The sequence below is a fragment of the Dermochelys coriacea genome, chromosome 25, assembly GCF_009764565.3.
Source record: "Dermochelys coriacea isolate rDerCor1 chromosome 25, rDerCor1.pri.v4, whole genome shotgun sequence".
NCBI lineage: Eukaryota > Metazoa > Chordata > Testudines > Dermochelyidae > Dermochelys > Dermochelys coriacea.
Window position 1 is genome coordinate 1188745 of NC_050092.1, and position 23673 is coordinate 1212417.

General features: G+C 48.4%; 1 protein-coding gene across 2 annotated transcripts; it reads right to left on the minus strand.

Moving 5' to 3' along the window:
• Positions 1 to 4520: 4520 nt before the first annotated feature.
• Positions 4521 to 22231, minus strand: CAPS (calcyphosine). 2 transcript variants are annotated; one of them, XM_038383860.2, is made up of 5 exons: positions 14983 to 15073; positions 10791 to 10915; positions 8824 to 9063; positions 7941 to 8150; positions 4521 to 4711 (listed from the first exon to the last, which is right to left on the minus strand). In XM_038383860.2, the coding sequence occupies exons 2-5, from the start codon at positions 10884 to 10886 to the stop codon at positions 4610 to 4612; spliced, it is 648 nt and encodes a 215-aa protein (XP_038239788.1). In that variant the 5' UTR covers positions 10887 to 10915; positions 14983 to 15073; the 3' UTR covers positions 4521 to 4609. The 2 variants fall into 2 exon arrangements, with proteins under 2 accessions (XP_038239788.1, XP_043358797.1); XM_043502862.1 differs by lacking the exons at positions 4521 to 4711; positions 14983 to 15073 and adding an exon at positions 22086 to 22231 and having other exon boundaries at positions 7021 to 8150.
• Between the last annotated feature and the right edge of the window lie 1442 nt (positions 22232 to 23673).

Here is a 23673-nt window from a genome sequence, read left to right on the forward strand (position 1 = left end):
GGGTATGCCTACAAGCCAAACATGTCATGGTATGGAAATATATGGTTAGTGCATCTGAACAACCTTAACTCTGCCCTGTAGTGACACCGTCCAATAATGATACACTTTTGATTAATACATAGTAGTTTGTGATACCAGAACAGATTAAAATGATTTTTAGACATATTTGATTTTTCTCCACTTCCTTTTCAGTACCTTAGATTCATAGATTCATAGATACTAAGGTCAGAAGGGACCATTCTGATCATCTAGTCCGACCTCCTGCACAGCGCAGGCCACAGAATCTCACCCACCCACTCCTACGAAAAACCTCACCCATGTCTGAGCTATTGAAGTCCTTAAATCATGGTTCAAAGACTTCAAGGAGCAGAGAAGCCTCCCTCAAGTCAACCATGCCCCATGCTACAGAGGAAGGCGAAAAACCTCCAGGGCCTCTCCAATCTGCCCTGGAGGAAAATTCCTTCCCGACCCCAAATATGGCAATCAGCTAAACCCTGAGCATATGGGTAAGATTCACCAGCCAGATACCCAGGAAAGAATTTTCTATAGTAACTCAGATCCCATCCATCTAATATCCCATCTCAGGGGATTAGTCCTATTTACCCTGAATATTTAAAGATCAATTACTTACCAAAATCCCATTATCCCATCATACCATCTCCTCCATAAACTTATCGAGTAGAATCTTAAAACCAGATAGATCTTTTGCCCCCACTGCTTCCCTTGGAAGGCTATTCCAAAACTTCACTCCTCTGATGGTTAGAAACCTTCATCTAATTTCAAGTCTAAACTTCCTGGTGGCCAGTTTATACCCATTTGTTCTTGTGTCCACATTGGTGCTGAGCTGAAATAATTCCTCTCCCTCTCCTGTATTTATCCCTCTGATATATTTATAGAGAGCAATCATCTCTCCCCTCAACCTTCTTTTAGTTAGGCTAAACAAGCCAAGCTCCTTAAGTCTCCTTTCATAAGACAAGTTTTCCGTTCCTCGGATCATCCTAGTAGCCCTTCTCTGTACCTGCTCCAGTTTGAATTCGTCCTTTTTAAACATGGGAGACCAGAACTGCACACAGTATTCTAGGTGAGGTCTCACCAGTGCCTTGTATAATAGTACTAAAACCTCCTTATCCCTACTGGAAATGCCTCTCCTGATGCATCCCAAAACCGCATTAGCTTTTTTCACAGCCATAGCACATTGGCAGCTCATAGTCATCCTATGATCAACCAATACTCCAAGGTTCTTCTCCTCTTCCGTTACTTCTAATTGATGCGTCCCCAACTTATAACTAAAATTCTTGTTATTAATCCCTAAATGCATAACCGTACATGTCTCACTATTAAATTTCATCCTATTACTATTACTCCAGTTTACAAGGTCATCCAGCTCCTCCTGTATAATATCCCGATCCTTCTCTGAATTGGCAATACCTCCCAGCTTCGTATCATCTGCAAACTTTATTAGCACACTCCCACTTTTTGTGCCAAGGTCAGTAATAAAAAGATTAAATAAAATTGGTCCCAAAACCGATCCCTGAGGAGCTCCACTGGTAACCTCCCTCCAACCTGACAGTTCTCCTTTCAGTAGGACCCGTTGCAGTCTCCCTTTTAACCAATTAATTATCCACCTTTTGATGTTCATATTGATCTCCATCTTCTCCAATTTAACTAATAATTCCCCATGTGGCACGGTATCAAATGCCTTACTGAAATCTAGGTAAATTAGATCCACTGCATTTCCTTTATCTAAAAAATCTGTTACTTTTTCAAAAAAGGAGATCAGGTTGGTTTGGCACGATCTACCTTTTGTAAAACCATGTTGTATTTTGTCCCATTTACTATTGACTTCAATGTCCTTAACTAATTTCTCCTTCAAAATTTTTTCCAGGACTTTGCATACTACAGATGTCAAACTAACTGGCCTGTAGTTACCCGGATCACTTTTTTTTCCTTTCTTAAAAATAGGAACTATATTAGCAATTCTCCAATCATTCGGTACTACTCCTGAGTTTACAGATTCATTAAAAATTCTTGCTAATGGGCTTGCAATTTCAGGTGCCAATTCCTTTAATATTCTTGGATGAAGGTTATCTGGGCCCCCCTGATTTAGTCCCATTAAGCTGTTTGAGTTTCGCTTCTACCTCAGATATGGTAATATCTGCCTCCATATCCTCATTCCCATTTGTCATGCTACCATTATCCCTAAGATCCTCTTTAGCCTTATTAAAGACTGAGGCAAAGTATTTGTTTAGATATTGGGCCATGCCTAGATTATCTTTAACCTCCACTCCATCCTCAATGTTTAGCGGCCCCACTTCTTCTTTCTTAGTTTTCTTCTTATTTATATGGCTATAGAACCTTTTACTATTGGTTTTAATTCCCTTTGCAAGGTCCAACTCTACTCGACTTTTAGCCTGTCTCACTTTATCCCTACATGTTCTGACCTCAATTAGGTAGCTTTCCTTGCTGATCCCTCCCATCTTCCACTCCCTGTATGCTTTCTGCTTCTTCTTAATCACCTCTCTAAGATGCTTGGTCTACAACTCCTTCCTATGAATTTTTTCCCCTTTCTTTGTGATACAGGCTTCCGATAGCTTCTGCAGCTTTGATTTAAAGTAATCCCAGGCCTCCTCTACCTTTAGATCCATAAATTCTTCAGTCCAATCCACTTCCCTAACTAATTTCCTTAATTTTGAAAGTCAGCCCTTTTGAAATCAAAAACTCTAGTTGCAGATTTATTTGTTAATCCTTCCATTTAGTTTGAACTGAATTAGCTCATGATCACTTGAGCCAAGATTGTCCCCTACAACCATTTCTTCTATGAGGTCCTCGCTACTCACCAAAATTAAATCTAAAATGGCATCCCCTCTAGTCGGTTCAGCAACTACTTGATGAAGGAATCCATCAGCTATCGCATCTAGGAAAATCTGAGCCCTATTATTATTACTAGCACTAGTCCTCCAGTCTAGATCTGGGAAGTTAAAGTCTCCCATGATCACGCAGTTTCCATTAGTATTTACTTTATTAAAGACATTAAAAAGGGCTCTATCCATATCCAAATTAGATCCCGGAGGTCTATAGCACACCCCAAGCACTATCGTAGGAGAGGCTTTATTAGTTATCTTCCCCAATGTAATTTTTGCCCGGACGGACTCTGTCTTTTCCATTGCATCGCTTCTTATTTCTTTACATTCTACCTCATCATTGATATACAATGCTACTCCACCACCTTTACCTTTGTTTCTGTCTTTCCTAAAGAGCACATACCCTTCAATACCTGTAGTCCAGTCATGACTACTATTCCACCATGTTTCTGTTATCCCTATAATAGCTGGTTTCACTTCCTGCACCAATAGCTCTAGTTCCTCCATTTTGTTACCTAGGCTCCTCGCATTGGTGTACAAACATCTTAATTTTTGCTGTTTGGCCTCGCTCACATTTTGTACCCTATTAGGCACAGTCATTCTACAGCCAGTATAACCTATTAGACTAGTATCCACACCGCCCTTGCTCCTTATAAACAGTCTCCTACCCACGGCTGTATCCTTTCTTACTTCATCTTCTTCCCTCTCAATGCTACAATCTGGCTTGAAGATTACCTGGACATCTCCCAACCATCTCCCCCTAATTCCTAGTTTAAAGCTCTCTTTATCAGTTGTGCCAGCCTAGATCCTAGAAGTCTATTTCCTTCCCTACTCAGATGAAGTCCATCCCGAGAGAACTGTCCTCTGTCCGTGAATGCCTCCCAGTGGCCATACATCCCAACGCCCTCCTTATAGCACCACTGCCTAAGCCATCTGTTGACAGTCATAATCTTGTCACACCTTTGTTGCCCTTCTCTAGGAACAGGAAGGATCCCACTAAAGATCACCTGAGCCTCAATTTCCTTAAGCGTCTTCCCCAGCCTAGCATAGTCTCCCTTAATACTTTCCAGCGAGAATCTAGCCGTATCATTTGTTCCCACATGAAGGATAATTAGGGGATTCTTTCCCGCTCCCTTTAGGATCCTTTTCAACCTCAGGTCTACATCCCGTATCTTAGCACCCAGAAGACAGCACACCCTTCTATTCTCTGGATCAGCTCTAGTTACAGGCCTGTCTATTCTTCTCAATAAAGAGTCCCCTATCACATAGACCTGCCTTTTCCTGGTGACAGTGCTATTCTCCAGTCTCTCCCCTGTTCCCTCAGGCTGCAAGTTCTTTCCATTCCTATTTTCCCTTATAATCCTCTTCAACCCATCCTGTATCCTCCTGGGGCTCATATTTGGTGTAGTCTCCCTTGACTCTTCTGCTTTTCCTATAGGACTAGCCTCTCTTCTCTTCTTCCTTACCCTTCCACCTTCAACAAGTACCTGCTGAGCCCCTTCTTCATTATCCAACTCTGCAAACCTGTTCCTAAGCTCTATTTCTCCTTCACTAGCCCGTCTTTTCCTCTGCCTGGTTCTTTTAGTCACATGCTTCCAATGACCACTTTCCTCACCCAGTCTCCCCTCAAAATTCCCCAGCCCTGCTTCCATCAACTTCCCTGATCTGGTTCTAACTTAGCATCTTCCAGGACTGCTGAACCAATAAATATGAGTCCCAGGAGACCTGAACTGGATTCCCCATGTGTGCTACATGTTCCAGGCTCTCTTCATCATAGCCACAAAGTAGTCGTCACTGTCAATGGGTGCGCTGACCCCACTGTAGTAGTTCAGGAACTCCTCTGCTGTGAGCTGTTGGAGAGTGAAGGTGAAAGTGGCAGCTTTGAGAGGGGCTCCGAACAGGCCTCAGAGCTGGAAGCTCATTTCACTATTGAGAAAGGGGCTTCTGTTTTGCTCGTCCTGGTGTTGTGACACAAGAAGGAGCACCATGTGCCCTTGTAGGAAAGCTACCATGGAAACAAAGGGGGCTCAGCCCCCCTCTGGGATTTGGCATGCAGGGGCCTGATCCACTGCAATGTACTTAATTTTATTTCTTTCATAAGGGACCTGGGTGAGTTTTTTTTTTTTGTTTTGCCTTCTGCAGCAGGGAGCGCAGGTCACTTGCTCAGATCACCTGGTTAGATTGGTCAGTTCCCTGCTGTTGTGGGGGCCCTCAGGCCTTGGTCTCTCCTGGTCTGTGGCACACCACAGCTTCGTCTCCAGAAGGCTGTGACACTGGTCTAATTCTGTCGTTAGGCTTGGTGTAGGGATGCCTGGATGGTGGTCAGTGGCCACAGCTCAGACTAGATGATCTCATGGTCTTTTCTGGAGTTCCTTTAATAGCAGAGTTTGTCTTTGCTGAAGCTGGGAGCATATTCCTAGCACAGGTTGACAGACCCAAGCAAGTGTGTTAAAAATAGCAGCATAACTGCCGTGCCTTGGGCCAGCCACAAGTATATACGCAGGGGTCGGGCGGTATTGTATTTGGACCGCTAGCCTGAGCTGACACCCATACTGCTGCAGCTACACTGCTCTTCAGTCGGCTGCTCAAGCTAGCCAAGCTGCGAAGCACGCTCCCAGCTGTAGTGTAGGCACCCTTCACATGTCGCTTTGTTTTGATCTGCCCCATCAGTAAAATGAGGATGAAGTTGTATATTGTGTGTTCGTGCTAAGAGCCTGGGAGCAGAGAGAGAGAAACACAAATCAGGGTGGAGCCTAAGCAATGTGTGTCTCTTACAAGAGAGTGAAAATGTAGAGGTTTGAGAGGGACTTGGGCCTGTTTTCTGAAGGGGGTCAAGCCACCTGCCTCAGTCGATGAAAATGCACCCAGGGTCTGCTGCCGCTAGTGACTGTATTGAATAGTGAGTCAGCAGTGAAGTAGGTGGAGCAGGGAAAATAAAGGTTAAATCTAAGTCATAGGAATATGTTGCATTCACTATTGAAAGAAAATTTTTTAGGAAATAAACTGGGCAGGGAGGAAAAAAAGAAACATCTTTAATCATAATAAAGACCAGGTAGTAAGTAGGACTACAACTTCACTATTATTACCACTGCAGTAATGTAACATTAGATCACTATTTTAGTGATTTTAGTGTTACGATGTTTGTTGTGCAGTGAGTGATTCAGAACCACGAGCAGAACTTCCACGTGTGCTTCTCATGCCTAGAGCTGGTCTAAAATCATTTCTGGTTTGCCCTTAGTCTTGACATCTTTAAATTTGTTTTCACAACTGTAAGGTTGGCCCACCCCAAAATGTGGCATTAGGTGACAGCTGCACCCCTTTAACTGCCCTTTGGGATGCATTGGCAAGAGGAACTGAAAATATTGCCACACCTCACCCAACCTGACCTGACCTTTTCCTTGTGCCCAGCACATCTTCCAGTGTGCATGCCTATTCCTACAGCCCAGCTGGGCTTGGGCAGCACTAATCACCTGGTGCTGGGTTGCAAAGGCAGAGGAAGTGTCACCTGATGCTGCATTACCTGGCTTGCAGGATGAAATGCTCCTGCTGTGGGGGAAGACAGAGCAGCAGTGCTTGTGTCCCAAACTCCTTGGTAATGAAGGTTTTTGCCTCTGAATTTCCCTTGGTTTTTATGAGACGGGAATTGTGACAGAGGTACAACTGAGGGGTAAGCGGAGCTTCCTGGCCACTTCTCAGCCCCTCAGTTGCCTGCTAGAGGCTCCAGTATAGGGTATAAGGAGCCCTGTGCCCCTGCTGACAGGAGCAGTTGTGCATGTTAGAGGCTGGACCCCACAGCACCTATGTGCAGGGGATTGATGCAAAGGAGACTTGAACTCATGGCCAGTGGAGCTGCAGATCAGTACTGCTCTTGATAATCCACTATCTGAGCGGGGGGGAGGGGGGGAGGGTTCACTGAGCTCTTCCTTGAGGAGCCCATGCTGAGCCCTATATCCCAATCTCAGTGCCTGTGATATGCAGTGCAGACCCATTCTCACCCCTGAAACCAGGGGGAGGAGCTGTGCGCCTGGTTCTGGAACACTTAAAACAGCAAAAGCAGGTTCATGAGGGGAGGGAACCTCTGGACCAGGCACCCCCTGCTGCACACAGGCTATTCCAGACCCTGTTAGAGCACAGCTAATTTCTGTGCATTTAAAGAATCCTTAAAAATGTAAAAGCTGGCAAAGCAATGGCCAGGCCACAAGCTTCTGCTTATTAGAGTATTGTTTTAGTTAAGTACATGTCATTGGGAAAGAGAAACGTTTTACCCTGGAATCCTTGTGACCAGTTAGCTCCAAATTTGCAGCACACAATGTCTTCTGTACTCTATGATACAGCTCAAGACTATCTTCCTACAGTGCATTGTTCTGGAGTACTGTGAACAATTATAACCTTCTCTCCCCCACCGACCCCCTCCAATATATCTCAAGAAACCCTGAGCCACATGATCCCAAGTTGATCTCCCAAACTATTTCAGATCTTCAGCTATCATAGCAAATTTCAAGCTGATCTGATTGTACCGGTGACTTGTAAAGCACTTTGAAAAATCGACTGGAAACTAACATGCTGTCTCTATCCTGCTTGTGTAGCCGACTCCTGGTTTACTTCAGCCTCAGACACCAGTTCAAAGAAGCAGGAAGAAACAATGCAACTTTTCATGTAGTGACCCTGCAGCTGCTTCCTGCTGGAGCTCACTGGCTGAGAGCAGGGGCTGTCCATGGATATCAGTTCCAGGTACAACCTGCCTATAAAACTAACTGCCCCATTTGGGTGAAATCTGCTCCCCCTTACTCCTGCATTGCAATAATAGAGGTGTCACTGGATGCACTTCTAGCTGAAGCTGCCCGGAGTGGGACTGGAGGGTGGAGTGCCCAGGTTTGACCGACCCCCATTTACTGCTTAGTTGTGAATGATCAGATTATAAACGCCGGCTGTTGGCTGGCCTCGGCTTCCGGACAGCTGGCTGCAGTTGAGCAGCACAAGGAATGATTACAGAGCGGCTGGGTCTTGGCCTCTGCCGCAGGAAGCAGTTCAGGCCCCACACAACCCAGCCCCTTGGTCAGGTGCTACCCTCCCCGCTACTTTTCCAGCCTTGTCATGGGGTGAGTCAAAGCTGTCCAGGAATGCTCGGAACACCTGCTCCTCTGTCCGTTCCCCACTCTGGTACTTGGAGTGAGTCCTGCCATCATACACCCCATGAAGATCCTCCACGCTCACCATGCCAGCTCCAATCTTGTCCAGTTTGTTAAATGCATCAGCTATGCTCCACTTCCGGGTGGCCGACATGGGTGGCTGCAAAGACAAGCTTCGTTAGTGGGATAATTTGTTGCCTTTCAGCCTCTGGCACATACACACCATTTGTCTGAGAGCACAACTGTGTGCCCCCTTGTGCCTGTCCCCACACTGACAATCCCCACCAGTGACTGGCAGTGACCCTTACTCAGGAGCAGCAGGGTGGGGCTTTGGAGTGGAATTTTCTCCCTAGCAGCAGGGGCTGATTTGCCTAGAAACTGCCTGTTGCCAGCAGCATATTGGCTCAGGTAGGACCCTAGGAAACCGTTGTGGGGGTGAAGAGGGCCTGTGAAACCAATGTCCTCTCTGCCCCACACTTTTCCCCATCTTAAGACACCTGTAGACAGAGCTACAGGATCTCAACACTGCTGACAAACTAGCCCCAGGCTCCCAAAATTAAGCACTTGACCGCCTCCCCCAAGCCCTAAAGAACACCCTCCTTTCATCCACTGCATCTGCTAGTGGGGTGCTCAGCCCTGCCTGCAACCCTGCCTGCTCATTGGGAGCCACTGCAAGCTGTGCTAGGCTTCTCCTGTGGCCCCTAGGAAGGACCCATTTGCCTTCAGCGGGGGTCCCTCGTTCAGCCAGCAGTGTCACTAACCAACAACATGGCTAATTCTCTCCCCATCCCACCCCATGCCTACTGCAATCCCTTGAAGTGGTCCCAGCTCACCCGCAGGGCTTCCAGGAACTCCTCAAAGTCCATCATGCCACTGCCATTCTTGTCACAGAGGCTGAAGATTTCCTGTGCCTCTCTGCTCCCCAGCGTGATGCCAGCTCTTATCACCATCCATGATACAGAAATCTCTGCAGCCAGGGACTGTGGGGGGGCTGCTACTTGGCCATGAGCAGCACATTTCACCCCACTCCCTGGAGCCAGGCCTGAGGAGTTATGGCACTGGGGGGGAGTGGACTATTGTGGGAATGGGCAAATGGCGGTGGGAGAGAGGAGAGAGACAATAATCAAGACAAGAGAGAGAAGGGGTGTGTGACCCTTATGAAGAATCATGCCACCCAGCCACACGATCAATGTACTGCTAGGTTAGTAGAACATAAGAGCCATCTACAAATGACAGTGAGGGTTTGGAACGTCTGACACACACAAGCCATAGGGGAAAATACCTTTTTAAATACACCACTCCCTCTCTAAATGGCTGTAATTTAAGAAGATACACAGGCATAACTTTTTTTTTTTTAATTACCCATCAGGTTTCTATTTAACACATCTAAAAATGTAGTTTTTCTACAACCCCTGCTTTTATAAATTGGGGCCCTCTAATGAAATTAAGAGGCAGCAGAGGTTGGTTGGTTTGTTTTTAAAGGAAGCATTGCTTCATACAACATACCGTCAACCTGTGGAACTTTTTGCCAGGGGATGTTGTGAAGGCTAAAACTGTAATTGAATTGAAAAAAAGAACTAGGTAAGTTCAGGGAGGATAGGTCCATCGATGGCTGTTAGACAAGATGGTCAGGAATGCAGCCCCATCCTCTGGGTGGCCCTAGCCTCTGACTGCCAGAAGCTGGGACTGGACAACAGGGGATTGATCACCTGCTAAGTGCCCTGGTCTGTTCATTCCCTCTGAAACATCTGGCACTGGCTACTGTTGGAAGATCCTGGGCTAGCTGGACCCAGTGTTACTGCTCTGACCCATTAGGGACGTTCTTATGAGTGGGAAAGGGAGAGGATGAATAAAAGAGGAGTCTTATGGCTGATGCACTGGGCACAGAACTCCTGGGTCCCATCCCCAGCTCTGCCACTCACTGTGTGCTCTAGCAAAGTTGCATCACCTCTCAGGCTCAGTTTCCCTGCAGTACAATGGGGCTAATCCTGCTAACCTGCCTCCCAGTCACCATCTGCTCCTTGGCAGGAGAATTCATCACCCGTCACTTACTACTGGGGACTGCAGGATGGACTGGAAAAGGCGGCAACATCCCACATTACCATCCTCACAAACGGCACCTGGGAGGGAGCTGCTCTGGTTCCAGCCTTCTTTATATATCAGACAGTAATTGAAAAGGGTACAGAGCCTTGTCTCTTCCCCAACCCGCTATGTGCAGGTCCTGGTTGGAACCTACAGCCCTCTGGGATGCAATGGGGCAGAAACACAATGGCTCATGGCGAGAGAAGAGAAGGAGGCAGAGGTCCATTGTCCAGCCAGGAGATAAGGCTTAACTTCCTCCTCTTGCTAAAAGTAACCTGGGCCATTCATTAGAGCAGCGTGTCTCAAACTTCATGGCACTGCGACCCCTTTCTGACAACAAAAATTACTACACGACCCCGGGGGAGGGCCTAAGCCCCGCTGCCCCGGGTGGAGGAGTGGAGGGGCTGAAGCTGAGCGGGGGGCATATAACCTTAGCCCTGGGCAGTGGGGCTCGGACTTGGACCTTGGATCCCAGCAAGTCAAACAACTAGCCTTGGCAACCCCATAAAAATGGGGCTGTGACCCACTTTGGGTCCTGACCCCCAGTTTGAGAACCCCTGCATTAGAGGGTTAACAGTCACTAAGGCTGCCAATGACTCAAGGCACTGCTTCCATGCAATGCTTGCTCTTAAGCCACTGGGCTAGCACACTTCCTGGGAGTGGATTTTTCCCCACAACGATCACCATAAAAGGATGTGTCTCCTTACGTGGCCAGCACCTTAATGTCAGCTGAGCCCCTTGCCAAGCACTGTGCTCTGAGCTTTTCTATGGGATTTGTGTGCATCTCCATTCCTTGGTCCTCTGTGTTAGCCATGGTGGGTCAGACCAGCCAGCTGTCAGATTCTGGAAAGCAAAGCAAGACACTACATGTGATTCTGGGCACTTGGACCCAAGCACAGAGACGCCCTGCAGCCATCACTCCATCAGCAGCATAGGCCCATACCCCAAATCTTGGGACACCAGTGAAGCCCCTCCACAGGGGGCTGACCCTGGGGCAAAAAGCAGCCAACTAAAGTAGTGTTCCTTCAAACTGCCATGTCCCTTAAGAGGTGTGCTGGGTGCCAGGCTGTCATATCTCAGCTTGGAGCCTCACCCCTTTCCAGGCTGTGTAAAGACAAGCAGATTTGTTCTCTCTTTGCGCTCAGCAGCTCAAGTGCAGGTGCTGGGTTCTAGTTCCTCCCAACCAGCAGATGGAAGCCACAACACTGACTTGCTGAGGCCCTGGCAGATAAGCCTCCAGCACCCCTAGGGTGCGACTGCACTGCAGTGCCCAGCTGTGAGTGCTGCTGCCCTGGCGGGGACCCTCTCGAAGAGAGACAAGCCCGGCCCTTCTCGAGCCTTGGCCAGTCCAGACCCTGGCATCATCCTTCGCCCGCGGCCTGCCACGGCATGGCCGGGGATAGGCGTGGGCAGACTCCCGGGGCAGCTGTTAGTTCGGGGTCTGTGTGTGGCTGAGCCCTGCTGTCGGGGCATCAATAACCCCCTGCATGAGGGCAGCCATCCCCTTCAGTTCCTTCCTACTGTCCATGGCAGGAAGACAGAGCCAGTGGTGTGCGCCTGCTACTTCACTTCCCGTGTCCCCTCCACCCAGACTTCTGCTATTTTCTTTCATTGTGACAACTATGGCAATTTCCGACGACCGCATTGGGCGTTCTCACGATCCTGTTTATGTATCACCCTGGGACAGGGGCTCTGCGGAATTCTGGGGGGGCGGGGAAGTAACTACAGCCCTCCTGAAGATCAACGGGGGGCACTATTAGACAAATTTACTCAGGTTATACCACCTCCAGAGTGGTCCCCACCAACCTCCCCCCCAAACGTGCCTGGCCCCTCCACAGCCACCTTTCCATCCAACCTCCCCCCCAAACTAGCCCAGCCCCTGCCCAGACCTCACACAGCCTCCTCTCCATCCCACCACACGCCCAACCCTGCCCAGTCCCTACCTGGCCCTCATCCTCCTCCACTCCATCACACCACCACCCCAAATCTGCCAGACCCCAGCCCAACCCTCACACGGCCTCCTCCCCATCCCACCACCCGCCCCAAACCTGCCTGGCCCCTGCCCAGCCCTTATGAATCAAAGAATATCAGGGTTGGAAGGGACCTCAGGAGGTCATCTAGTCCAACCCCCTGTTCAAAGCAGGACCAATCCCCAACTAAATCATCCCAGCCAGGGCTTTGTCAAGCCTGACCTTAAAAACCTCTAAGGAAGGAAATTCCACCACTTCCCCAGGTAATGCATTCCAGTGTTTCACCACCCTCCTAGTGAAAAAGTTTTTCTTAATATCCAACCTAAACTTCCCCCACTGCAAATTGAGACTCTTTACTCATTACTCTTTGTTCTGTCATCTGCCACCACTGAGAACAATCTAGATCCATCCTCTTTGGAAACCCCTTTCAGGTAGCTAAAAGCAGCTATCAAATCCTCCCTCAGTTTTCTCTTCCACAGACTGAGCAATCCCAGTTCCCTCAGCCTCTCCTCATAAGTCGTGCTCCAGCCCCCTAATAAATTTTTGTTGCCCTCCGCTGGTCGCTTTCCAATTTTTCCACATCCTTCTTGCAGTGTGGGGCCCAAAACTGGACACAACACTCCAAATGAGGCCTCACCAATACCAAATAGTGGGGAATGATCACATCACTCAATCTACTGGCAATGCTCCTACTTATACAGCACAAAATGCCGTTAGCCTTCTTGGCAACAAGGGCACACTGTTGACTCATATCCAGCTTCTCATCCACCATAACCCCTAGGTTTTTTTTCACAGAACTGCTGCCTAGCCACTCTGTCCCCAGTCTGTAGCGGTGCATGGGATTCTTCCTTGCTAAGTGCAGGACTCTGCATTTGTCCTTGTTGAACCTCATCAGATTTCTTTTGGCCCAATCGTCTCATTTGTCTAGGTCCCTCAGTATCCTATCCCTACCTTCCAGTGTATCTACCACTTCTCCCAGTTTAGTGTCATCTGCAAACTTGCTGAGGGTGCAATCCACGCCATCCTCCAAGTCATTAATGAAGGTATTGAACAAAACCGGCCCCAGAACCGACCCTTGGGGCACTCCACTTGATACCGGCTGCCAACTAGACATGGAGCCATTGATCACTACCCGTTGAGCCTGATGATCTAGCCAGTTTTCTATCCACCTTATAGTCCATTCATCCAGCCCATACTTCTGGCAGGAATACTGTGGAAGACAGTATGAAAAGCTTTGCTAAAGTCAGGGTATATCACATCCACTGCTTTCCCCTCATCCACAGAGCCAGTTATCTCATCATAGAAGGCAATTAGATTAGTCAGGCATGACTTGCCCTTGGTGAATCCATGCAGCCTGCACTCCATTCAAGCACCTGCCTGGCCTCTGCCCAGCCCTCACGAAATCTCCTCTACATCCCACCACCTGCCCCAAATCTGCCCAGCCCTCATGCAGCCTCCATTCCAGTCAACCATCTGCTCAAACCTGCCTTGCCCCTGCCTTCACGCAGTATCCACTCCATCCATCCACCAGCCCAGCCTGCATGCCTGAGGTTAGAGTTGGGGGACATCTCCAGTAAGCTTAATGGCATATGGGTAGGTTCTTTGATTGTCTTTAATCCGTTTCTCTGTGATGCTTTCACCTTAAGAATGAATGCCCTTGCGTAGAAACTGCTGTGTGGTAACTTATAACTGTGGGCAATTACATTCTTTATAGCCTCTGGAGAGGCAACAAAGCACAATTGCTGGCCATTTAGGCAACTGGATTGCTGGCAATATCCCAGTGTAGGCAGGGAACTGTGTAGCCCAGAAACATCCCAGACAGGATGGTGAGAAATGTGGGTCTCAGCCCAAAAGAGGAGCCAAGAGTCAACACTGAGTACCCTCAAGGAACCATGGAGGGGGAATGCATGTTGCCAAGAAGGCCAATGGCATTTTGGGATGTATAAGTAGGGGCATTGCCAGCAGATCGAGGGACGTGATCTTTCCCCTCTATTCGACATTGGTGAGGCCTCATCTGGAGTATTGTGTCCAGTTTTGGGCCCCACACTACAAGAAGGATGTGGAAAAATTGGAAAGAGTCCAGTGGAGGGAAACAAAAATGATTAGGGGACTGGAACACATGACTTATGAGGAGAGGCTGAGGGAACTGGGATTGTTTAGTCTGCAGAAGAGAAGAATGAGGGGGGATTTGATAGCTGCTTTCAACTACCTGAAAGGGGGTTCCAAAGAGGATGGATCTAGACTGTTCTCAGTGGTAGCAAATGACAGAACAAGGAGTAATGGTCTCAAGTTGCAGTGGGGGAGGTTTAGGTTGGATATTAGGAAAGATTTTTTCACTAGGAGGGTGGTGAAACACTGGAATGCATTACCTAGGGAGGTGGTGGAATCTCCTTCCTTAGAAGTTTTCATAGGAGTGGGTGGGTGAGATTCTGTGGCCTGCGCTGTGCAGGAGGTCGGACTAGATGATCAGAATGGTCCCTTCTGACCTTAGTATCTATGAATCTATAAGTTTTTAAGGTCAGGCTTGACAAAGCCCTGATTGGGATGATTTATTTGGGGATTGGTCCTGCTTTGAGCAGGGGGTTGGACTAGATGGCCTCCTGAAGTCCCTTCCAACCCTAATATTCTATGATTCATGGAGAAGCAGTTGCCCTGAACATGGATCACTCATACAGAATAATCTGGATTGCCTGGTAAACTGAACACAATCAAACATGCATATGTACACTGTCAAATGCTAGGTCATACATGTAGTTCCTGCAGGATGGGGAACAGTAGCCCAGAAAGCAGTGACTCTGAAAAACTCATCGGGGGTCATTGTATCTAAACAGCTAACCAGAAGCTCCCAAGGCAAAAAGGGCAAACACCATCCCTGGATGTATTAGCGGGGGTATCAAGCAAGCATAGGGAGACGATAGTATCGTTGTGGGAGACACTCACCTGCTGTCTCTTGTGGGCTGATTACATCACAGAGATGAAAAGGCTCTCTCAGAAAAACAACAACAGTGATGTAACAAGTCAAAATCCTGCCAGCCTGTGTGCCATGGTATCAAGCCTCCCTGCCCCCTGCGATGATACAGAGGAAGGGCACATTGGAAGGCAAAAACACACACAGCAATCTTATTGCGATCACCTTTAGGAAATCCCAGCCACAAAAGCCGCAGGAGACATTTTTCAAAGGTACATGTGAGAGTTGGGTGCCTAACTACTCTGTGGGCCTGGGACAATTTCCCCTGGGAGATTTTAAATCTGCCATTTAAATCTGCCAGCACAGAGAAAGGGGCAGACTGCACGGCTGACAAACCCTCACTAACTCAAACCTAAGCAAACCTGCCCGGCCCCTGCCCAGCCCTCCTACAGCCTCCAGTCTATTGAACCACATGCCCAAACCTGGCTCACCCCTGCCCTGCCTTGCCCTCCTACAGCCTCCACTCCATCCCAACAGCCACTGAAACCAGTCTGGCCCCTGCCCTGCCCTTCTACAGCCTCCCCTATATAACCACATGCCCAAACCTGCCTTGCCCCTGCCCAGCCGTCCCATAGCCTCCGCTCCATCCAACCACCCATCAATCCTGCATTTATTTCTGGTTCTATATTGACATTTTAGCCAGGTGTTCTTGAGTCTTTTCCCAACCAAGCCTAACCAAGGAGCTTCTGCCTCTATCAGGACATCCTTCTCACAGATGATTGGTAGACTGGATGGGACCCCCCAAGTTGAGAGGCCCCATTAGATTGCCTAGATTGCCTAGAGAAAGTGAGCTGTCCTCCTCTGACACATTCAGCAGAGGCCCTGCCTCACCCAGGCAGGGAATTCCTGGCATTTGCTCTGACCTCAAATGCACCATTCACAATGGCCAACAAGAGCAGCTGCCCATTTCCTCATCTTAGGTAGTGAGGCAGCTGGTACGTGCAACCTTTGGGGTGCAGTAGGATGGATTCTAGGTATACACCTGCTGTACTTCCCAGTCATGGCTTGGGCCCCCTTCATGCCAGTATCAACCCAGCAATGCTGGCTCAGCCCAGCTGCACAAACTGATTGTTGGAAGCTGCAAAGATGCCTTCACCCTGTAGAAGCCAGTGCCAGGCAGGAATCCCTCCCATCCTCACTGGGTAGATATTAAAAATTGACCAGGAGCCACAACTGTAGTTTTGTCTACTTTCACTGAGAAGCAGTTATTCTCCTGCACTCTTCTGCACAACTGCAGCTATGCTGTGAATTTACCAGCCTAGTCTGTTGTAGAGGAAAGGTAAATCTGACAATAATACGCAAGCTCTTTCTGCAAGTCAAATGTCTGTTATCTGTTGTCCCGATACCAGTCAAGAAATTCTGCTTTCTCCATGGGCATCATGCTGTCTACACCATAGTGTTCCACCCCGGGCATAGGTCCCACATAATTTTGGTTTTCTAAAGTGTTTAAAAAATGTGGAAAATACCCTTTGCAACCTTCAAACCCCATTGCCTGTGGAAACTTGCTAAGCTTCATATGCAAGAAGTTTAAAGAGTCTACAAAACGAATGCCCAGGCCCTTAACTTCCACACACATTAGTTTACTACCCTGAGTGATGCACATCTTTTCCTTCAGTAACTGTCTAACAATGAAGTACGCATCGTGACCTTTGGAATTGTGTGCTAGGAACATGTAGTCCTGGAACTTTTTGTCAATAAAGGTCTTAACAGAGGTAGAAAGACACTCAACACCCCTAAATTCCCAGCTTACGGGACATAGCAAAAATGTAATTGGGCACATGCAACCCTGTCTCCTGCGTGCATTCAAAATTGTAAAAAATATACTTTTCCGATGATTCGGGCTTTCTAAAGCTATCCATAAAACACAGATGGCAGTCTATATCACTGGTGATCAAACCCTGACACTGCTTACAATGCCTCCTTTTACATCTGTGCCCCTTGTCCACGTAAGACTGACACTGATCACAAAGTTCTAGGCAGGCATTTGACTTGTTTTTTCAGTGCAGTCTGTGTGTCTGTCTAAAACTCTTTGGAGCAACAATACAGTCTACAGCTAGGACACCTCAGCTGCACATCCACACTGTCCGAGCACGTTATGCTCAAGCAGAGACGGCAACGATACCTGCAAGAGTGCCTGTGACTGTATACCCCGTGGCAAAACTCACAATAATTTTTCATACCAAACAACTTTTTCACATCCAGAACCCCATAATAATACTCATCGTGCAACAGAATGAAAAAAGTCTTGGGGTACACTGGGCCTCCCGTTTAAAAAACCCCACCCGCCTTTCGCCGCATAAAGCACCACCTGTATGTTGACTCCTAAATACTGTTCAAACACCGCTATGTTGCTGAGTATAATCTTTTTTTGATCTGACCACCCCAGTTTCTCATGCAACTTTCTTGCTCCATCTAACAATTCCGTGTCTGTGGGTTTGCAGTTGGACATGGCAGCCAAGAGCCCGCCCACAAAACACAGATTGGTAAGCTGGGTCTACTCAACACGGTCTCTTTTTATGGGCGATTTCACAACTGAGGCTAGAATTTAAAACTCTATGGCCACCCCGCCCATGTTTTTTACAACTGTCACAACGAGGCACAACATCCCATCGACTTGCAGCTCTCCATTACTCTGTAACCGCTTTGAGGTCTGATTTAAGAAGTCTTCAGCAGACAGCTCATCCCTAGTTCTTCTTACCGAAAACAAAGGGTTGGTTAAATTATGACTCTCTAAACGTAACTAAATGTAATCATTGGGGCGACCCTACTGTTAACGTCATTGAGAACTAACTATCTTTCTGTGTACTTGCTTCGACGACCTGCTGAGCTGAATTTATTCGCTCAAGATTGACAAAACAAAATTACTCACAATACACCGAACCCCCAAATCTAGGTAATTCCCGTTGCCAACTTCTCACTAGCTCCATTTACACGTGTTTGGAGGTCTGCATTTGCATTTTCAGAGTTACTTGGGGGTTCCTCTATCGGACCATCAGCTGTCTTCTACGTCAGACACTATTTGAGAGTCAGACTCTAAGGGGCCAATGCGAGGATCATCAGGAGTACACAGGGACCCGTCTAAAGAGACTTCTGGGGAATTTTCTAAATCAGACTCTGTGTGAGAGTCACCACCTCCCCGCAGGTCAGATTCCACCTCCCCATTCCCAGACACACCAGTTTGAGAGCCTCCAATAGGGGGCATCTCTGTTTTTTTTTTCTCATCACTTCTTTAGCCTTTTTAAAAAATTTTACAGCGACTCTGGCCCGTAACTTTTGGGCAGCCATCCGTTTATCCCCCAAATGCTGTCCCCCCTTTTGTGTACCCCTTAGATAATGTGTTCCCTTGAAGATGCCCCTTTTACGCAGGCCCCTTTCCACAACTAGTCACGCCTGCTCAGAGCCACCCTCTGGAAAAATTGAAGTATTTTTCAAAAAGTCACCCGCAAGAGCTTTTGCATTTTCGAAGTAGTTTCCAGCCCTGCTCCTTTCTTTTAGAGCCCCTGCGGACGCAGCGCCCACCAGCTTTCTGAACAAAGCGGCACATTTTCCCCATATCTTTTTAGAATACCAAAGAGCTGTGCCGAGCTCCTTGTCTTGGCAGAATGGTTCATAATAATTTCAGAAGCCTGCATCTGCACCCTGGCTGCGCTGCTGACCGGGAGCCGCCAGATGTATGTCGGCGCCCCAATCCCCGCCCCAGCCCTGAGCCCCCCCAAACCCAGAACCCCTTCCTGCACCCCAAACCCCTCATCTCCAGAGCCCTGACCCCCTCCAGAACCCCAACCCCCTGCCCCAAACCAGAGCCCCCTCCCACACCCTGAACCCCTCATTCCCGGCCCCACCCTGCAGCCCTCACCCCTGCACCCCAACCCTCTGCCCCAGCCCTGTGCCTCTCCCATACCCCATAACCCTCTTCCCCAGCTCTGTTGGGTCACGGGCATCAATTTTCTTCAGCTGGGACCCCTCATAAAGAAAAGGAGGGGATGGCAAGATAATGGATTTGAAGGTATTATTAAACCGTGAGGGAAAACCTCAGGGGAAGGACTCTCAAAGTACCTGCATAGATAGATAGATACTAAGGTCAGAAGGGACCATTCTGATCATCTAGTCCGACCTCCTGCACAGCGCAGGCCACAGAATCTCACCCACCCACTCCTATGAAAAACCTCACCCATGTCTGAGCTATTGAAGTCCTTAAATCATGATTTAAAGACTTCAAGGAGCAGAGAAGCCTCCCTCAAGTCAACCATGCCCCATGCTACAGAGGAAGGCGAAAAACCTCCAGGGCCTCTCCAATCTGCAAACTCATTAAGCCTCACAATAGCCATGAGAAGTGGGTATTTTCTCCTTTAACAGATAAATAAATTAAGGCTCCAAAGTTAGGGCTTGTCTACACTGCCACTTTACAGCGCTGCAACTTTCTTACTCCAGGGTGTGAAAATAACTCCCCTGAGCACTGCAAGTTTCAGTGCTGTAACACGACAGTATAGCCAGTGCACCATGCACCATGGCAGCGCTTTAAAGTTGCCAGTGAAGATGTGCCCTTAGGTGAGCTGCACAAGCTCATGAGACAACTGTGCTCCAATTCCTAGTTGCCCACTTTAACCCCTCTATAACACTGCCCCTGCTTGTTGTTTACTGTTGTGTCTGCACAGGTATGCCAGCTCTGCCATAAGATTGTACTCTGCAGCATCTGTTATATGTAGAGCTGACTGTCCTGCAGCAGCAGATTTACAATCAGCCAGGATTTGTTGGTAGAGGGCTTTGTTGAAGACTTATTTGGTTCACCATGCAATAATTGTCCTAGCTACTGATGAGTATTTAGTACAACACTGCAGTAGCTGGAAGCTGGACCAGCTGACTGTATAGTAACATGAGTTTTCTATTTCTGCTCCATGATCAATTTTCACAGCTGCTGACTTTTGCAAAGGCACCTGAAAGACAGAAATATTAGAAGAAAAAAAAGTTGCTGCCACGTTTTCCCCTTAAATAGGCTCCAGCCTGTGGACATCGAACTGGTTCTGCCTGTAACAGCAGCAACGGCTGTCGAATAGGGAGGAGGGGAACCAGCCCAGCAGACTCCACTTCCTCATTCTTCATCATGGCTGACTTGGCAACTCATATATAAGTGCTAACATAATCATAGAATCATAGAATCATAGAATATCAGGGTTGGAAGGGACCCCAGAAGGTCATCTAGTCCAACCCCCTGCTCAAAGCAGGACCAAGTCCCAGTTAAATCATCCTAGCCAGGGCTTTGTCAAGCCTGACCTTAAAAACCTCTAAGGAAGGAGATTCTACCACCTCCCTAGGTAACGCATTCCAGTGTTTCACCACCCTCTTAGTGAAAAAGTTTTTCCTAATATCCAATCTAAACCTCCCCCATTGCAACTTGAGACCATTACTCCTCGTTCTGTCATCTGCTACCATTGAGAACAGTCTAGAGCCATCCTCTTTGAAACCCCCTTTCAGGTAGTTGAAAGCAGCTATCAAATCCCCCCTCATTCTTCTCTTCTGCAGACTAAACAATCCCAGCTCCCTCAGCCTCTCCTCATAAGTCATGTGCTCTAGACCCCTAATCATTTTTGTTGCCCTTCGCTGTACTCTTTCCAATTTATCCACATCCTTCTTGTAGTGTGGGGCCCAAAACTGGACACAGTACTCCAGATGAGGCCTCACCAGTGTCGAATAGAGGGGAACGATCACGTCCCTCGATCTGCTCGCTATGCCCCTACTTATACATCCCAAAATGCCATTGGCCTTCTTGGCAACAAGGGCACACTGCTGACTCATATCCAGCTTCTCGTCCACTGTCACCCCTAGGTCCTTTTCCGCAGAACTGCTGCCGAGCCATTCGGTCCCTAGTCAGGATAGACAGTAAAAGTTTTTTAAATAAATCCTAGCAACTGGAGCTTCATTACATGAACTTTGAGTTGATTTCTCCCTATCACTAGGATACCAAATACTCAGCTTCTATGTGTAAGCGGGGGAATGGACCCGCTATTGTGGAGAACTTTCCTGGCTTATACACTAACTGGTGAAATGGGCTAGTGAAAGGATCCAAGTGCTCACTCCCACTCCCTTTACCCAGAGGCCTGCCTGACCTCGAGGGCTCCCCTTCCACTCTCCTGTGTGGCAGAGTCCTCGTAACCCCAACAAGGTTGGGCCGGGGATTCCTGGGGGGCTCAACCCCCAACCTTGTCATAGTCACTTAGGACCAGGGGCGATAAGTTATATGGGCCCATGGTGCCCAGGCTCCAGCAAATTCAGGGCCCAGGGCCTTGGTTCCACCAATGTTCGGGTCGGGTCTCACTCCCGGCCCAACCTGCTGCCCTGCACACCTCCCCTGGAGCTTCCCTGCCTGTACCCTGGGCGGCTGCGCTGCAGCTCGGGGCTGTGCTCCTTCCGCGGCCACTGCAGCCACTAAAGGCAGTGGCACTGGCAGCAGGCTGAGGGAGGAGATGCACACATGATGGCAGCCCTCCCCTCCCCCAGCACTCACCATAGGGGAGGCAAGGGGGCTTCCTGACCTGAGAGGGGCCCGGCCCCTAGGAGCACGTGCAGTGACAGTGCTGGGTGAGTGTGCTGTCGGGGGCGAGAGGAGGGGCCGCTCCCCTGGAGCTCGCTGTTGCCAGCAGGGAGAAAGCTGGGGGTGGGGGGGGGACTGTGGAGTCCTCCTCTCTGGCCCCAGCCCCAGGGCAGCCTGCCTGCACCCCAAACTCCTCATCCTCAGCCCCGCTGCACCCCAGAGCCCTCACCCCCTGCACTCCAACCCTCTGCCCTAACCCTGAGCCCTCCCACACCCCAAACCCCTCATCCCCAGCCCCAACCCAGAGCCCTCATCCCCCCACACCCCAATCCTCTGCCCCAGTCCTGAGCCTCCTCCCGCACCGCTCAACCCCAGCCCTCATCCCCCCCCACACAGCCCCACATTTTCCCTATATTGCACACTGTTAAATGCTTACTGTTTCCAGTCCATTTTTACATTATTTAAAAAAATCTCAGCTTACAAGGCAGGAGTGTGTGTGGGGGGGGACTTGGACCCATTCTGGACATAACCAAAAATTATACAAACCTGCCACCCCTGTTTAGGGCGGGGGCTAGACTGTCCCCACTCCAGGATGCTCTTCCCACACTGGATGCTTCTCTGACCCATTGATCATTAGATACTGTTCAAAGCAAATAAAATGTATTAATCAGCAATGAATTTTTAAAAAATAAGGAAAAAATTGAAAGATTAAAGGAAAGTACATCACCCCGCTCTGTGGCACGTTGTCTCTGGAATAAAGAAAAGGAGGACTTGTGGCACCTTAGAGACTAACAAATTTATTTGAGCATAAGCTTTCGTGAGCTACAGCTCACTTCATCGGATGCATTTGGTGGAAAATACAGAGGGCAGATTTATATACACACACAGAGAACATGAAACAATGGGTTTATCATATACAATGTAAGGAGAGTGATCACTTAAGATGAGCCATCACCCGTAGCGGGGGGGGGGGGGGGGCGGGGAGGAGGAAAACCTTTCATGGTGACAAGCAAGGTAGGCTATTTCCAGCAGTTAACAAGAACATCTGAGGAACAGTGGGGGGTGGGGTGGGGGGGGGAGAAATAACATGGGGAAATAGTTTTACTTTGAGGGTGGCTATCCTTCAACAAAAAAACTTCAAAAACAGACTCCAATGAGAGACTGCTGAATTGGAATTAATTTGCAAACTGGACTGAATTGGAATTAATTTGCAAACTGGATACAATTAACTTAGGCTTGAATAGAGACTGGGAATGGATGAGTCATTACACAAAGTAAAACTATTTCCCCATGTTATTTCTCCCCCCCACCCCACCCCACCCCCCACTGTTCCTCAGATGTTCTTGTTAACTGCTGGAAATAGCCTAACTTGCTTGTCACCATGAAAGGTTTTCCTCCTTCCCCCCTTGCTGCTGTTAATAGCTCATCTTAAATGATCACTCTCCTTACAGTTTTCAGAGTAGCAGCCGTGTTAGTCTGTATTCGCAAAAAGAAAAGGAGTACTTGTGGCACCTTGGAGACTAACAAATTTATTAGAGCATAAGCTTTCGTGAGCTACAGCTCACTTCATCGAATGCATCCGATGCAGCTGTAGCTCACGAAAGCTTATGCTCTAATAAATTTGTTAGTCTCTAAGGTGCCACAAGTACTCCTTTTCTTTCTCCTTACAGTGTGTACGATAAACCCATTGTTTCATGTTCTCTGTGTGTGTATATCAATCTCCCCTCTGTATTTTCCACCAAATGCATCTGATGAAGTGAGCTGTAGCTCACGAAAGCTTATGCTCTAATAAATGTGTTAGTCTCTAAGGCGCCACAAGTCCTCCTGTTCTTTTTGCGAATACAGACTAACACGGCTGCTACTCTGAAACCTGTATCTGGAATGTAAGGGAAGTTCAGGCCTTGGCTGTGCTGCAGGATGGGTCAGACACTTTCTCTGGCAGTGGCCACACACCTTCAGGCTCCAGGTGGCAGGACCCTTCTTCCCAGCCTCAGACCCTCCCCTCCTCAGGATTACAATCCCCCTCCAAGTCTGGCCTCTACAGCATCTTGGCTGGGGGCGTCTCCCTGTGCTGGGCTCGCTGCCAAGGGTCCCCCCCTCACTCTCACCAGCTGCTCACTACACCCAACTCCGG

Excerpts from the sequence above, each read along its gene's own strand:
- CAPS (XM_038383860.2), bottom strand. The coding sequence starts at position 10,886 with ATGGCTAACACAGAGGACCAAGGAATGGAGATGCACACAAATCCCATA. Across the intron at positions 9,064-10,790 it reads GGGGCTCAGCTGACATTAAG|TCCACTCCCCCCCAGTGCCA; the intron begins GTGCTGGCCACG and ends TTCCCACAATAG. Across the intron at positions 8,151-8,823 it reads AGTTCCTGGAAGCCCTGCGG|CCACCCATGTCGGCCACCCG; the intron begins GTGAGCTGGGAC and ends TTGTCTTTGCAG.